At 45.2% G+C, this 18,008-nt stretch overlaps 1 protein-coding gene across 2 annotated transcripts in view; it reads right to left on the bottom strand.

The window, feature by feature from the left end:
• dscaml1 (Down syndrome cell adhesion molecule like 1) overlaps positions 1-18,008 on the bottom strand; it is a 605,093-nt gene that overhangs the window by 56,382 nt on the left and 530,703 nt on the right. For both annotated transcript variants that reach the window (XM_080214516.1, XM_080214517.1), the window contains exons 23-24: positions 17,570-17,733; positions 14,700-14,798 (exon numbers count right to left, since the gene is read on the bottom strand). In XM_080214516.1, coding sequence (XP_080070642.1) covers positions 14,700-14,798; positions 17,570-17,733 — 263 coding nt within the window. The remainder of the gene's footprint in view (positions 1-14,699; positions 14,799-17,569; positions 17,734-18,008) is intronic.

The raw sequence follows: 18,008 nt of genomic DNA, 5'->3' as shown, positions 1-18,008 counted from the left end.
ATTCCCTTTCATCCCGTTAGCTTCCTAGAATCCTAGAAAATAAAGCCACGACCTCTTGACCGTAGCTGGAATGTTACACTCAGTTGTAGAGTTTAGGTTTGCCATTTCTCTTCTACTCAACAGCGATGGATAATTCAAGTTGATCTGGATGCTACGTTGTCAATGAACTATCAGTTTGCATTTCCAAGAGTATAGAAGATTGAGGAGTTATCTAAGTGCTTATGGGGAGGCAGTGGCGTAGTGATATTATCAGTTGACCAGTGACCCAGGGTAACGCTCTGGGAACCCAGGTTCAAATCCCACTACGGAATTTGAATTTAATAAAAATCTGGAATTAAATGTTCAATTATGACCAAGAAACCATTGTCGATTGTCGGAAAAACCCATCTGGCTCAATAATGTCCTTCAGGTAAGGAAATCTTTTGTCCTTACCTGGTTTGGCCGACATGTATGTCCAGGTCTGCAGCAATGTGGATGGCATTTAAATACCACTCAGTTGAAGGGCATTTAGGGATAGGCAATAAATACAGGCCCAGCCAGCTGATACCCACATCCCATGAAAGAACAAAAAAAACAACTATTTGATAGGATAGATATAGGGAATGTATTTCCAATGGTGATGGAACAAGGGGCAATATCCTAAAATCAGGAATCACTTCTTCATGGACTGGAAATCTGGGATTTTCTCCCTGAAAGGCTATGGATGCTGAGGCACTTTGCACCTTAATCATAGATTCATAGATTCCCTACAGTACAGATAGATGCCATTCGGCTCATTGAGCCTGCACTGACAACAATCCCACCCAGGCCTTATCCCCATAACCCCATGTATTTACTCTGTTAATCCCCTCTCACTGAGAGGCAATTTTTAGCATGGCCTATCAACCAAACCCAGTAAAAGCAAAATTGTGTGGGTGCTGAAATCTGAAACAAAAATAGAAAATGCTGGAAAATCTCAGCAGGTCTGACAGCATCTGTGGGGAGAGAGGAGAGCCAACGTTTCGAGCCTGGGTGACCCTTTGTCATCTTTGGAGGAAACCGGAGCACCCGGAAGAAACCCATGCAGACACAGGGAGAATGTCCAGACTCCACACAGACAGCGAGCCAAGGCTGGAATTGAACCCGGGTTCATGGCGCTGTGAGGCAGCAGTGTTAACCACTATGTCACTGTGCCCCCGGCCCCCCCATTAAGACTGTGACCGATTGATTTTTGTCAGGTGTGTGGAGCACAGACAGAAAATAATGGAGCTGAGATGCAGATCAATCACAGCGTGGTTTTGAGGGATCGAAGGGCCTACTCCTGGTCTGATAGAATGACCATTCACTATTCCTAATCTTACAATGTTATGGATCAGTCCAATTAAATATAAATTTTCAATCAAGTCTCTGCTGAATGGAATTCCATTCTGGAGTCAGACCCCCCTCTTATGAACTTGCCTGGTCTTCAGCCTCTCCTCCAGCTAATCTTTCAAAATGTCAGGAATGCTAAGGGTTAAGTGAAGCTTAATTCATTCCATAGCAAATGGTAATATTATAGTTACACGGAAAACCCTTGTTATTTAAATCCAACCAACTCCAGTAAATAGTACATTATATTTAAAAAGATTCAGGCTCTGTGCTGAATCAATGTGGCAATGGGATAAAATTCCTTCTATTAATTTTCTGTTGTGATATATCAAAACCTTACACTGGCACTCATTTCCTAACGACAAACCATACATTATGTTGTCACGTATTTGTGACACTCCTGTGTCAACCTTTCCCATTGTAAATTCCTGTGTCCAAATTGATAATGGAAACTGTCTACATAAACCTTCACGTTGTAATTACATCTTCCATGATAGCGCAGCGATGCTTATGCCTCCTATTATAGCTGGTCTACTGAGTTTGTCTCATGTTGTACTGCACAGGGTGACCCCACTCCCCACCACCTCCGCAGCGCCCCTGCCCCCGATGAGTGATATAACTTCAAAAGGGACAAAAAAAAATAAAGTCTTGGTCAGTTTAGGGAAAAGAATGATAGGAAATTTCTCACTGACTGTCCAAAGGCAAAATTGAAACAAATTCCACAGGGGACAACCCTAATGAAGTGGGGAAAGTTTTTGGGGAGGTTTTAATGTTAAGAATCAGAATTGTACAGTGCAGAAGAGGCCCTTTGGCCCATCGAGTCTGCACTGCCAAGTGAGAAACATCTGACCTTCCACCTAATCCTGTTTACCAGCACTTGGACTTGAAGATATTTTTCCTCACATTCCCCCAAACCTCCCTACCCTTCATCTTGAACCAGGTTGATTCTGGGATGGTGAGACTGAGGTATGAGGAGAGATTGATCCGCTTAGGATTGTTTTTGCTGGAGTTCAGATGAACGAGACACTTATAAAATTCTAACGGGACTGGACAGTGTAGATGCAGGGAGGGTGTTCCCGATGGTGGGGGAGTCCAGAACCAGTTGCCACAGTCTGAGAATTCAAGATAGACCATTTAGGGTGGAGATGAGGAGACATTTTTTTACCCAAAGAGTGGTGAGCCTGTGGAATTCATTACCACAAGAAGTAGTTGATGACAAAAGACTGAATGCACTCAAGAGGCTGCTGGATATAGCACTTGGGGCGAATGGGATTAAAGGTTTACGGGGAACAAGCAGGATTAGGCAATTGAGTTGGAAGATCAGCCATGATCGTGATGAATGGCAGAACAGACTCAAAGAGCTAAATGGCCTCCTCCTGCTCCTATCTTCTATGATACTATATCCCCTTGTGACTGGCCCTTCAAATAAGGGGAATAGCTGCTCCCTATTCACTCTGTCCATGTCCCTCATAATTGACTGAGTCACCCTTCAGTCCAACGAAAACAACCCAAGGCTCCCCAACCTTTCTGGGTGAAGGATGTTTAAAACACAGTCTGGGGAGGGGTGGATTTACCTATTCTTTGCGAAGGATTTTCATTGCCATTCTAACAAGTCAGAGCACGGCTGAGGAATGAGCACGATTGAGGGATTACCCATCCATTTTTCCTACCGTGCGAGGAGACAAAATGGCTACACCGTTTTCTCAATGGACCCAACCAATCCCTTGCATTAGGAGATTGTAGTATCACTTGTTATTTATTGGATTGTCCGAGCAATTTATTTCAGTATTTTCACAGAAAGAGGCCATTTGGCCAATCGAGTCTGCACCGACCACAGTCGCACCCAGGCCCTATCCCCATAACCCCATACACTTAACCTAGCTAGTCCCCCTGTCACTAAGGGGCAATTCAGCGGGGTAAATATGTGGAATTACTGGATAGGGCCTGGGTGGGATTGTTGCTGGTACAGATTCAACGGGCCGAATGGCCTCTTTCTGCACTTGTAGGGTTTCTATGGCATTAAAAATTAATCACAAATATCCGAATGGAGCATAGGCATCCTGATTCCTGTTCTCTGAAGCTCACGTGTTGCCAAATTGACTCAAGCTTCCATCATTAGTCCTCTGGGCAGTTCCCTTACTTTAACACAAAGCAGTGGTTGTAGTTACCCATTGATTGGTTTAAGTCCATGTAAAGAGATCCTTATTTGAGTAACTCCTGTGGGAGCTCTCTGAAATGTTCAGCTTTGTTCTGGATTACCAGAGTGCGAGCAAAAAAAAAGTGCCTTACATTTTACAGGATATTCATCAAACAGTAAACAAGTGCGTTTACAGCAAGGTCATCAACTGCTGCAGCAAAGGAAATTACTACAGAATCGTCCTTATAATTTTGTCTATTTTGTGGCTTCTTGCCAAATAGCTTTTTGAAAATCTAGACAAACGAGGTTGACCAGGCTACCTGCATCCATGCAGAGTTTGGAGGATTTAGTTTCAGCTCCTGTATAAGGGGATGGTGGACAAATTTCAACTTTACCCTCTACTGCTCTGGTACTGTGTGGCTTTCCCCCGCCCCTCCTTCTGTTGGACGCCTGCAATACTAGCACAAGAAGGACCAAATGGCCTCCTTCTTTAAAGTTTATTGATTAGTCACAAGTAGGCTGACATTGACTCTGCAATTAAGTTACTGTGAAATCTCCTAGCCGCCACACTCCAGCGCCTGTTCGGGTACACTGAGAGAAAACTGAGCGCTGCCAATGCACCTAACCAGCACGTCTTTTGGACTGTGGGAGGAAACCAGAGCACCTGGAGGAAGCCCACGCAGACACAGGGAGAAGGTGCAGACTCTGCACAGACAGTGACCCAAGCTGGGAATTGAACTGGGGTCTCTGGCGCTGTGAGGCAGCAGTGCTAATCACTGAGCCACCGAGGCCCCTATGCACCATTTACATTCAGTGGAATGGATGCCATAATTTTTAGTGCAAACCAGGATACCTGTCCCAACCGCAGAGACTTTGATAGGGGTAAGGAGTAGGTAACCTCAGTGGGGACCTGTGCCAAGGATGTCCATGCCTTGAATCTCTGTCCCAATGATCCATTTCCAGTTCCAACCTGCTGACAGCTCACAGTTTTAAAGGAGAAATTGCATTTCATTAGCCTGCAATTTTGCTACCCAATCACGTCTATAAGTAGTCAGTAAGGAAACAAAATTTCTACCCCATGAGCTTCCAACAGGCAACCATCGAACCATAGAATTCCTTCAGTGCAGAAAGAGACCATTTGGCCCATCAAGTCTGAACCAACTCTCTGCAAGAGCATCTTATCCAGGCTCTATCCCCATAACTGCACACATTTACCATGGCTAATCCACCTAGCCAATACATCGTTGGACATTAAAGGGTAATTTCTTATCGCCAATCCACCTAACCCACACATCCTCGGCCTGTGGGAGGGAACCAGAGCATCCGAAGGAAACCCATGCAGACACGGGGAGAATGTGCAGACTCCACACAGACAGTGGCCTAAGCCGGGAATCCTCCGGATGCCCTGGTTTCCTCCCACAGTAAGAAGTCTAACAACACCAGGTTAAAATCCAATAGGTTTATTTGGTAGCAACAGCCACTAGCTTTCGGAGCTGCTCTTTTGTCAGGTTACGTGTTGGAACCTGTTGGATTTTAACCTGGTATTATGAGACTTCTTACTGTGTTTTCCCCAGTCCAATGCTGGCATCTCCATATCATTCCTCCCACAGTTCAGAGATGTGCAGTTCCGGTGGATTGGCCAAGCTAAATTGACCCTTAGTGTCCAAAGATGCGTACAGTGGACTAAAGGTGGGGTTCCGAGAGTAGGACAGAGTTGGATACTCTTTCAGAGGGTAGGTGCAGAGTTGTTGGGCCAAGTGGTCTCTTTCTGCACTGTAGGGATTGTACGGCTTAACTCTTTAAGTGGCCCCTAATAAGTACTTAACAGCCTCCGTTGAGTTGGTCGCCGGGTATCTGAGCTTCCCAGCCTTTGGGATAATTATATAGATCCAGGAAAGCAACAGACACTTTGCCACAGCACCATCCACTGCACCCCACCCAACCCCCTTTCCCCTAACATTCCTCCCATTTACAAGGCACCCTACCACTGACTGTCATCCACCCCTCCAGTCCTGTGGACAAGATTAACTTCTGCCAATGTGTGAAAATCCCAACAGGGCAAGCTGTGAAATCAGAATTTATATATTTCTTAATTTTGGGGGGCTGATGCTCGACAAAAACCTCCAGGGCATCAGAAAAACCCAACTGGTTCACTAATGCTCTTCAGGGAAGGAGGCCCACTGTCAGCACTCACTCAGGTTACACATGACTTCACGCCTGCACTGTAAGGCTAAACTCTCTGATACGCAGTGCAAGCTCATCTTGTTAGAGTCAACAGCTTTAAAAATACAACAGGAATAAAACTGAGCAGATCACCACGTCCTGAGCATCACATCAGAATTGCGGTCCCATCAACCTTTCAAAGAAGCACAAAGAATAATACAGCAGAGGAACAGGCCCTTCGGTCCACCAAACCTGCACCAATTCCTCATCCTTATTTAGTTCCACTAGTTATTGCCCATATGTGGTTTTCCTCTGTTCACCTCCCGTTTTGTGTCCATCAAGATACACCTTGAACGTTGCTAATGTGTCTGCTTAAGGGATCAAGGGATATCGGGGGGCTGGGGAGGTGGGGAATCAGGATATTGAATTTTGTTAGCCATGGCCATAATGAATGGTGGAGCAGGCTCAAAGGGCCTACTCCTGCTTCTCGTTTCTCTGTTTCCCCCACCTCCATTGGTATTGTGTTTCAGGCAACCACCACCCTCTGTAAAAAACATTCCACGCACATCTCCCCCAAACTTTCCCCCACTCACCTTGAACCTGTGCCCTCTCGTAATCAACCCTTCCACCCTGGGGAAAAAGCCTCTGACTATCCACCTTGTCTGTGCCTCTCATAATTCTGTAGACCTCCATCAGGTCAGTTCTCAGTCTCCATCTTTCCAGTGTAAACAATCCGAGTTTATCATTCATATCATAGCACTCATGTCGAGAGGGCCAGAATACAAGAACAAGCAGATACTTCCAAGGCTGTGTAAGGCCCTGGTCAGATTCCATTTGGAGCATTGTGAGCAGTTTTGGTCCCCGTATCTAAGGAAGGATGTGCTAGCCTTGGAAAGGGTTCATTGGAGGTTCACAAGAATGATCCCTGGAATGAAGAGCACGTCATGTAAGGAAAGGTTAAGGTCTCCGGGTCTGTCCTCATTGGAGTTTAGAAGGATGAGGGGGGAATCTTATTGAAACTTACAGGATCCTGCGAGGCCTGGATGGAGTGGACATAGAGAGGATGTTTCCACTAGTAGGAAAAACTAGAACCAGGGGGCACAACCTCAGGCTAAAGGGACAATCTTTTAAAACAGAGATGAGGAGGAATTTCTTCAGCCAGGGAGTGGGGAATCTGTGGAACTCTTGGCCACAGAAGGCTGTGGAGGTCAGGTCATTGAGTGCCTTTAAGACAGAGAGAGGTAGATTCTTGATTAATAAGGGATCAGGGGTTATGGGGAAAAGGAGAATGGGAATGAGAAAAATATCAGTCACGATTGAATGGCAGAGCAAACTCGATGAGCCAAGTGGCCGAATTCTCCTATGTCTTATGCTTGTACGGTCTATGGTCTTATCAAATCTCTCCTCATACCTCAAACCCTCCAGACCAGACAGTGATGTGAGAGATGTCGGCATCATTGCCAGGCTGCCATTTATTGCTCAATTCTAGTTGCTTGAGAAGATTATAGTAAATCTTTGCCATGTCTATCTCTCAAACAGCTGGTGCCTGAGTTGGGTAAGCGGATGGAACGGTTGCCTGTTTATCTCCATGAGTTCACGCTGAAACAGAACCATAACTCACAACAAACTGTTAAACTGAGGAAAAATAAAGTACTCTTGGCACTAAATCAGGTAAAGACTATCGGTCCAGGTTGGCCAAGCAACAGCGCCGGTTGCTTTACAGTTTAGTCATTTTCCTTTCAGCCTGTGGGCAACCCTGTGGCAAAATCTCGAGACTATCCTCTGAGTTCTCATCACAAACGTTTGGAGTTTACTTGGTTCAGAGAGATGCAGTGAATGGATTCAGAAAGTGAATTCATGCCCCAAAGCAAAGCCCAGGGCATACTGTAGGAAATATACAACTAAAATACTATAGGGAAGGGCAGTCCAGAGCTTCAACTGCTCCAACTCAATGCATTAACACTCGGTGGTTGTTTTTCAGACTGAACATTGCTAAAGGGCCGATATAAATGCAAGTATTTCTCTATAAAGGTAGGTCCTTCTCCCCACCAAGTTTAAAGCTTATTTACTAGTTTCACAAATAGGCTTCCATTAATGTTGCAATATAGTTACTGTGAAAGTTCCCTAATTACCACACCCCAGCGCCTGTTCGGCTACACTGAGGGAGAATTTAGCATGGCTAATGCACCTAACCAGCACCGTGTTTTGGACTGTGGGAGGAAACCGGAGCACCTGGAGGAAACCCATACAGACACGGGGAGATCATGCAGACTCCATACAGACAGTGACCCAAGTCAGGAATCGAACCCAGGTCCCTGGCACTGTGAGGCAGCAGTGCTGACCACTGTGTCACTGTGTTGCCCCTTCTCCTGTATTCTCCTGTAACTTCTCCTGTATTCATTCCACCCAAATGAACCAATATCCCCAGGCACAGGAGCCTCTGTCTACACTTCCAGCTGCCGTGGCAAAGTAGCCAGTATAATCACGGACCCCACACACCTTGGACATTCTCTCTCCTAGCTTCTTCTGTTGGGAAAATGATACAAAAGTCTGAGGTCACGTACCAACCAACTCAAGAACAGCTTCTTCCCTGCTGCATTCAGACTATTAAGTTGATCTTTCTTTACACCCTAGCTATGACTGTAACATTACATTCTGCACTCTCTCGTCTCCTTTTCTATGAACGGTATGCTCTGTCTGTAAAGCATGCAAGAAATATTTTTCACTGTATACGAATACATGTGACAATAATAAATCAAATCAAGTCAAAAGGAATGTCCGAAGCACTAACACTGCTTTGAAATGGAGCAAAACAAAGAACAGAGAACAACACAGCACAGGAAACAGGTCCTTTGGCCCTCCAAGCCTGCCCTGCTCATTGGTCCAAGTAGACCATTCTTCCGTATGCCTCCATTCCCAGTCTGCTCATGTGACGATCCAGATAAGTCTTAAACGATCCCAGCGTGTCTGCCTCCACCACCCTGCTTGGCAGTGCATTCCAGGCCCCCACTACCCTCTGTGTAAAATACGTCCCTCTGATATCTGAGTTAAACCTCGCCCCTCTCACCTTGAACCTGTGACCCCTCGTGTTTGTCACCTCTGACCTGGGGAAAAGCTTCCCATTGTACACTCTATCCATACCCCTCATAATTTTATACACCTCTATTAGGTCTCCCCTCATTCTCCGTCTTTCCAGGGAGAACAACCCCAGTTTACCCAATCTCTCCTCATAGCTAAGACCCACCATACCAGGCAACATCCTGGTAAACCTTCTCTGTACTCTCTCCAAAGCCTCCACGTCCTTCTGGTAGTGCGGTGACCAGAACTGGACGTAGTGCTCCAAATGTGGCCTAACCAATGTTCTGTACAGCTGTAACATCAGATGCCAATTTTTATACTCTATACCTGTCCTATAAAGGTAAGCATGCCATATGCCTTCATCACCACCTTCTCCACCTGTGCTAACACCTTCAAGGATCTGTGGACTTGCACACCCAGGTCCCTCTGTGTTTCTATACTCTTGATGGTTCTGCCATTTATTGTATAGCTCCCCCCTACATTAGTCCTATCAAAATGCATCACCTCGCATTTATCTGGTTTAAATTCCATCTGCCATTTCTCCACCCAATCTTCCAGCCTATCTATATCCTGTTGTATTCTCCGACAATGTTCATTGCTATCGGCAAGTCCAGCCATCTTTGTGTCATCCGCAAATTTACGGATCACACCAGTTACACCTTTTTCCAAATCATTTATATATATCACAAATAGCAGAGGTCCCAGTACAGAACCCTGCGGAACACCACTGGTCACAGACCTCTAGCCTGAAAAAGACCCTTCCACTACTACCCTCTGTCTTCTGTGGCCAAGCCAGTTCTCTACCCATTTAGCCACCTCTCCTTTTATCCCATGAGATTTAACCTTTTGCACCAACCTGCCATGAGGCACTTTGTCAAACGCTTTACTAAAATCCATATAGATGACATCCACGGCTTTACCCTCGTCAACTGTTTTTGTCACCAACATTCAACCTTCAACATTAAGATGTCCTCCTTTGCTTTTCTGTGCTAAGTTTCAAATGAATGACCTTAATAAGTACAGGTTGATCTTTTTAGCTAAATGCTCTGTTGATTTGCTTTGATTTATTATTGTCAAATGAATTGGGATACAGTAAAAAGAATTGCTTCTTGTGTGCTATACAGACAAAGAACACCGTTCAGAGATAACATAGGGGAGAAGGAAAGGAGAGGCTGCAGAATATAGTGTTACAGTCATAGCTAGTGTGTAGAGAAATTTCAGCTTACTACATGGTAGGTCCATTCAAAAATCTGATGGTAAAAGTGAAGAAGCTATTCTTGAGTTGGTTAGTACGTGACCTCAGACTTTCGAATCTTTTTCCCAATGGAAGAAGATGGAAGAGAGAATGTTGGGGATTCAGGGGGTCCTTGATTATGTTGGCTGCTTTTCTGAGGCAGCGCGAAGTGCAGATGAAGTCAGTGGATGGGAGGCTGGTTTGTGTGATGGAGCGATGTTCATTAATCCATTTCTGGAGGGGTTGGGATATTCTGAGTAATGCTAAAGAACCTGAATCCCAATTTTAACATGGGGCTAGAGGAGTGTGGGATTGAGCAGAAACAAACTCACCCAGCTCACAATCTGAGACTCAAATCCTTTTAACTCCCAGACCTCGTGTAAATGGACCAGACTCAACTTCTGCCCCTCCCGCACTGACAATTACAGAAAGTTGGTGGGCGGGAACATGGCAAGCACGGCAACAGGCTGCAGCCACGGATCCAGAGTAATGTCTGAAGGAAGAGTGGGAACAGCATCAGGTGACCACTGTCAACAGAGAGAAGTCCCGGGCTCCATTTTCTTGCTCAGAGGAATTTTGTTGGAAGAGCTTCTGTTTACCTTATCAGTGAGGAGATGGGGTGACAGTGGCATGTTTTAGAAAAATTCTTTCCTAGGACATGGACATCGCTGGCCAGCATTTATTGTCCATCTCTAGTTGCCTGGGGGCAGTCAAGAGTCAACACATTGCTGTGGCTCTGGAGTCACATGTAGGCCAGGACAGGTGAAGATCGCAGATTTTGTTCCGTAAAGGACATTAGTGAACCTGGTGGGTTTTTCTGACAATGGTTTCATGGTCATCCATAGATTCTTATTTCCAGATATTTTTTATTGAATTCAAATGCCACTATCTGCAGTGGCGGGATTCAAACCCGAGTCCCCAGAATGTTAGCTGGGTTTCTGGATTAATAGCCTAGTGATAATACCACTAGGCCATCGCCTCCCCATAACAATGCATAGCGGTGATGTCTCTCTGGAAATCGCGATCCAAAGCCCCAGGCTAAAGCCCTAGGGACCTGGTTTCTAATCCCACCTTGGCAGCTTCAAAATCCAGACTATAAAGCTAGTCTCAGTCACGGTGACCATGAAACTCTAATCGTTTGTTGTAAAAACCCATCTGGTTCACTAATGTCCTTTAGAGAAGGAAATCTGCCATCCTTACCTGGCCTTGCCTACATGTGAGTCCAGAGCCACAGCAATGTGGTTGTCTCTGAATCATCTTCTGAAATGGTCTAGCAAGCCACTCAGATGAATAGCAATTAGGGATGAGCAAAAATGCTGGCCTTTGCCAGTGACATCCACATCCCCTGAATGAATAATTAAAAAAAAAAGTGGATTGGCCATGCTAAATTGCCCTTAGCGCCCAAAGATGAGCAAGATAGGTGGGTTGGCCAAGCTAAGCTTCCCTTAGTATCCAAAGGAGTGCAGACTAGGTGGATTGGCCACGTTAAACTGCCCTTAGCGTCCAAAGATATGCAAGTTACTTGAGTTGGCCATGCTAAACTGCCCTTAGCATCCAAAAATGAGCAGGTCAGCTGGATTGGCCATGCTAAATTGCCCTCTAATGTCCAAAGGTATGTAGATAGGTGGGTTAGCTATGGGAAATGCACGAGGTTATGGGGATAGGATGGTGTTGGGAGGGTTCTGGGCCTGGATGAGATGCTCTTTCAGAGAGTACATACAGACTCGATGGGCCAAATGGCCTCCTTCTGCACCGCAGAGATTAATTCTACACCTGGTTCACCTGCCTTGTACAAGGATATTTCTAATTGGTGTGAAAACACATGTTAAAGGTTGAGTGGTACAGATCCAGCAAGGAAAAGGAGAGTCCCCTTCCCATGTGGAGTAGGAGGCTAAACTCAAGGCTCAAAAATCAACTCGAGCTTTCTACCAACTCTTTGCTTCCATCTTTTTTAGTGTAATTGATGAGCCTAACTTCCAAAACTAATTGAACAGGAGAACCAGCTACAGAATCTAACTCAATTTAATTGACTTCACAGAGATGGGAATGACAGAGCAAATGGAAACAAGGGTAAAGACACCACTGGGGCCATCCTATCCAAACCATTGCACAGTTTTCCTCTTCTGGGACGATTAATACCTAAGGAATCATGTGGCAATTTCTTCACTGTAATTACACACACTACACTGTAGCTTGGACGGGCATGAAACCACTTGCTGCATATTGTTTGCGTGCACAGTTATTAATATCAGCGATCCAATTAAGGGAAAAGTTGATCAACAAGACAAATTTGAAAGGGAAGGGATTTGAGTGATGGGTGTAGGTAATTAATTGTGCGCTTGTAATTAATTGCTGGGATAGTCTCACTGCTTCTCCGCTGTCCCTGCTGCTATGTTTCTACAGCTGTTTGTTGTTCTATGTATTAAAAAGGTAATAATGTTATCCCTACACAGGAAATTACTGCTGAATGGCCTTTCATCTAATTCACTGCTCGAGGATTAATAATAAAGAAAGGTTTGTGCTTTACAAACTGTTCACTTCTTTAATACTGAGCAGTATCTTCAAGAACTTCATAGGAGTTTACAGTCTGAAAGATGTGCCAGTTAGGTGTATTGCCCATGCTAAATTCTCCCTCAGTGTACCCGAACAGGTGCTGGAGTGTGGCGAATAGGGCATTTTTACAGTAACTTCTTTGCAGTGTTAATGTAAGCCTACTTGTGACACTAATAAATGAACTTTAAACTTAAATTTATAAAATTCTAACAGGATTAGACAGGGTAGATTCAGAAAGAATGTTCCCAATGGTGGGGAAGTTCAGAACTAGGGGTCAAGAACTAGGGCTTGAGGATAAAGGGTAAATCTTTTAGGACTGAGGTGAGGAGAAATTTCTTCACCCAGAGAGTGGTGAATATGTGGAACTCACTACCACCGAATGTAGTTGAGGCCAAAATGTTGTTGATTTCAAGAAGAAATTAGATATAGCTCTTGGGGCTAAAGGGATCAAGAGATATGGGGAGGGGGGAAACGGGGAAAAAGGATATTGAATTTGATGATCAGTCATGATCATAATGAATGTCGGAGCAGGCTTGAGGGCCAAATGCTCTACTCCACTTATAGTTTTGATGTGCCTATGTTTCTAACTCATTCCACAGATAGATGTCAGGGAACACAGGTTTTTATTGCAGTCTTACTCGCTCCACAGTCCAAATGACTACTGACCTTTCAGAGCAGAACACCCCACACCCTGGGCCATAGAAGCTTTACAGTGTAGGAGATCATTCAGCCCATCTTGCCTACACTGGCAACAGTCCCACCCAGGCCCCATCCTCATAATCCTACGTATTTACCTTGTTAATCCCTCGGACACTAAGGGGCAATTTAGCATGGCCAATCAACCTAACCCACACATCGTTGGATTGTGGGAGGAAACCGGAGCACCCGGAGAAAACCCACGCAGACATGGGGAGAATGTACAAACTCCACACAGACAGTCACCTGAGGCCAGAATTGAACCCGGGTCTCTGGCGCTGAGAGGCAGCAGTGTGAACCACTGTGCCACCCATCAAGGTCATAAGAACATAAGAACATAAGAAATAGGAGCAGGAGTAGGCCATCTAGCCCTTCGAGCCTGCCCCGCCATTCAACAAGATCATGGCTGATCTGTTGTGGCTCAGTTCCACTTTCCCGCCCTCTCCCCATAACCCTTAATCCCCTCTCTTATCAAAAACCCATCAACCCGCTTCTTAAAAATATTTAGCGAGGCAGCCTCCACCACTTCAACGGGCAGAGAATTCCAGAGATTCACCACCCTTTGAGTGAAGATCTGACCTGCTCCCTTAAAGTGGCAACCCCCAATATGCACAACGCAAACCACCTTCGGAGTTGAGAAGCATTCCCATTTTTCCTGTCCTGGGGGTTGTGACCTGGCCCCATTTCCCCTCCCCCACCGGCCCCTGCCCCCAAAGCCAGAAATAGATTGGTGATGGCAGAGTGGAGTGGATCGAGACTCCAGTTGGGAGAATTGTGTTTGCTGAAGATGAATTGGAAAATCAAGCAGCTGGTGTCTCCAAAGCCATGAGTAATACAGAAACAAATGCAAAAGGGTTTTATTTGTTTTATTTGGAATCATAATTTTAGCCTAACTAGTGGGCAGACAATTTACTTGACATTCCTGTCTGTTGACTTTGAAGGAGAATGAAATCAGAAGGAGTTTAGTTCATCTCTTATCGAATGAGGGTATCACTGGCAGTGCCAGCATTCATTCCATATCCCTACTTTATAGATGAACCATAGAAAGCAGCCAATCTAGCTGTATCACGGCTTGGTATGACTCCTTCCCTGGCCAGGACCGCAAGAAACTGCAAAGGATTGTGAACGTAGCCCAGTCCATTACGCAAACCAGCCTCCCAATCATTGATTCCTAGCTTGGATTACTGTCTGTGCGGAGTTTGCACGTTCTCCCCGTGTTTGTGTGTGTTTCCTCTGGGTGCTCCAGTTTCATCCCACAGTCCAAAAGATGTGCTAGTTAGGTGCATTGGCCATGCTAAATTGTCCCTCTGTGTATCTGAACAGGCGCCGGAGTCTGGCGACTGGGGGATTCTCACAGTGACTTCATTGCAGTGTCAATGAAAGACTACTTGTGACACTAGTAAATGAGCTTAAAGCTTAAACAGGCTGGTCTTTCAAAGTACAGATGGGGAATAAATGGTCGTAAGGTCTGGGGCAAATAGCTGCACCTACCTCTGATGGAGCTGCCACCATTGTCACCGGGAATCCAAGCCAAGGTTATAGTGGAGGATGAGGTTCTAGACACGGTCAGACGAGGCTGGTCAGGTGGCACTAGGAAAAGGCAAATAAGTGGTCAATGAAATAATGATCCAGAGTAACTATTTACAGCAAATGTAACTAATGGCACAGCGAGTTAATAAACAGTCCTTTCATTTACAGATCATTTCTTTTCATCCGAACCGAGGATTGTGAACGAAGCCCAGTCCATCATGCAAACCAGCCTCCCACCCATTGAAAAAGGGCATATGAGACACTTACCTTCATCAATCAAGGCATAGATTACAAAAGCAGGGAAGTCATGCTGGAGTTGTATCGACCTTTGGTGACACCACAGCTAGCTTACTGTGTGCAGTACTGGAGTACAGTATACTGTGTGCAGTACTGGAGTACAGTGTACTGTGTGCAGTACTGGAGTACAGTATATTGTGTGCAGTACTGGAGTACAGTATACTGTGTGCAGTACTGGAGTACAGTATACTGTGTGCAGTACTGGAGTACAGTATACTGTGTGCAGTACTGGAGTACAGTATACTGTGTGCAGTACTGGAGTACAGTATACTGTGTGCAGTACATTATAGGAAGGATGTGATTGCACTGGAAGGGGTGCAGGGAAGATTCTGCTATGCTGCCTGGGATGGAACATTTAAGTTATGAAGAGAGGTTGGATAGGCTTGAGTTGTTTTCATTGGAGCAAAGGAGGCTGAATCGAGGTGTACAAGATTATGTGGGGCACAGACAGAGTGGATAAGGAGCAGCTGTTCCCCTTAGTTGAAGGGTCAGTCACAAGGGGGCCATAGGTTCAAGGTGAGGGGCAGGAGGTTTTGGGGGGATGTGAGGAATACCGTCTTTACCCACAGGATGGTGACGGTCTGGAATGCGCTACCTGGGAGGGTGGTGGAGGTGGGATGTCTCACATCCTTTAAAACATACCTGGATGGCACATCATAAGATTCAAGGCTATGGGTCAAGTGCTGTTAAAGGGGATTAGGTGGGAGGTCAGGTGTTCCTCATGTATCAGTGCAGACTTGATGGACTGAAGGGCCTCCTCTGCACTGTATGATTCTATGGTTCTCTGCTGGTCAACAGCAATGCTGCTGGGACAGGCATGAGGGAAAAAAACATCTAATTTCCTTGCTCCTGATCACAGTCTGGTGTTTAATAAAGGCATGGTTGATGATGGCATGGTTTACAAACTCACACTGTAGAGCTAAATTCACACAACCTGTGCTTGGTATAAAGTTACCAAAAGGTAAATTTATACCTTGGAATCATGCTCACCAAAAAGGGGGATATTGGAAGAAAAGTATTTTAAAATGAAATAATTGTGCACGTTATAATTCTCAAAGGTAAGAGGACTGACCAAGGCTGTCACAGAGTACAAAAGTTCACATTACCAGGCAAGCCAATTGAGTTTCACACGGCATGATCCCTGAAGCATTATCGCCTCGATTCAACGCAACTGGTTATCTATTCATTTCTATGTGATGGGTAGTATTATAGGATACTTAAAGTACAGGAGACCATTCGGTCCACCATGTGGGATGTCATGATGGCACAGTGCTTGGCACTGCTTCCTCACAGTGCCACGGACCTGGGTTTGATTCCAGCCTTGGGTGACTGTGTGAAATTTGTGCATTCTTCTCACGCCCGCGTGGGTTTCCTCTGTTACTCTGAAATTGTGCATGTCAGGTGGATTGGCCATGCTAAATTGCTCCTTAGTATTCTAAAGTGTGTACTAGATGGATTAGCCATGGGTGCTGTGTGGTGTAACAGGAATTGGGCAGAGGAGGGCCTGGGTAAAGTACTCTGTCAGAGAGTTGGTGAGTTGAATGGCCTCTTCCATACTCGAGGGATTCTATGTGTGTGCTGATTCAACAAATCACATTCTCATGCCTTTTCCCTGGAACCCTGGAAATTTGTTCCTCTTCAGATAATTATCCATTTCCCTTGTGAAGGAGATAATTGAACCTACCTCCAGCACTCTCTCAGGCAGCGCATTCTGGATCCTAATCATTCATAGCTTAAACTGGTATCCATTGTTTCCCAACTTTAGGGCCAATGGAAACCATCTACTGACTCTGTCTGTATCCTTCAAGTAACAATGGCCAATGTGGAGTCTCTGCTAACGAGTTATGGTCCCCAGAACAATTTGACGCCATTAATGTGGACAAGGTTCAAGGTACTCTTCAGGAGAAGGAGGGAAAAAATAAAGAAGAGTAGTTATGAGGGATTGGGAAAGAAGAGGTTAGGAGAGGTGACCAAAAGCTTGGCCCAGAAAGATGAGCCAAGAGCACCGTGGCACAGTGGTTAGCACTGCTGTCTCACAGCGCCAGTGACCTGGGTTCAATTCCGGCCTGTGTGGAGTTTGCACATTCTCCCCGTGTTTGCGTGTTTCCTCCGGGTGCTCCGGTTTCTTCCCACAGTCCAAAGATGTGCGGGTTCGGTTGATTTGACATGCTAAATCGCCCCTTAGTGTCGGGGGATTAGGAAGGTAAATATGTAGGGTTACATACATATACATATATATTATATATGTTCTATAACATATAATAACATATCACATACAATATATAGGCCCTGGGTGAAATTGTTGTCGATGCAGGCTTGATGGGCCAAACGGCCTCCTTCTGCACTGTAAGTTCTATGATACTATGATAACAGGAGGTTTCTAAAGTTGAGAAGAGAAGGGAAGAGGTGGGATGGTTTAGGGAAGCATTTCCAGGCAGTGTGGCTAAAAACACCTGGAGCCTCTGCCTTCAATGGTTAGGCAAAGGGATCAATGCACAGTGTGGAAGAAATAAGCATCTTAACTCTGGTCCTACCTTGGACCAGGAGGTTGACTATAATTGTGTCGAAGCCCCAGGTGTTTGTTGCTGTGCAGGTATAATACCCAGAATCCTCTGCTCTAACTGAGCGAAGAAACAGTGTCCCATTGTTGAAGATCATTCTGTGTCCGTCAACTTGCACTGGGATAGCGGAGTCCTCGCTGCAAATAACACAGCCTTATCGTTAATTACTGCACAATTCTGTATTAAACATTTTAATTTGCTCCTTTCCAATTAGATTTCTGATTACAAGGCCATAATTCATCAAGTGGCCATCGCAACATTGTCTTAGTAGCTTTTCTGAAGTACAGATTATGCTCTGCTGTGCAGCTGCATAGCTTCTCTCTTTTTTGCTTCATTTTCATCCTCTTTGAACCAAGGTTTGGCAACTCTTCCTGGAGATTTCATTGCAAGCACTTTTGCCTCCACCTGTCCT

This window comes from Carcharhinus amblyrhynchos, chromosome 29 (assembly GCF_965287045.1).
Source record: "Carcharhinus amblyrhynchos chromosome 29, sCarAmb.v2.hapA, whole genome shotgun sequence".
Classification (NCBI taxonomy): domain Eukaryota; kingdom Metazoa; phylum Chordata; class Chondrichthyes; order Carcharhiniformes; family Carcharhinidae; genus Carcharhinus; species Carcharhinus amblyrhynchos.
Note: the sequence above shows the minus strand (reverse complement) of the source record. Positions and strands in the feature narration are given on the sequence as shown.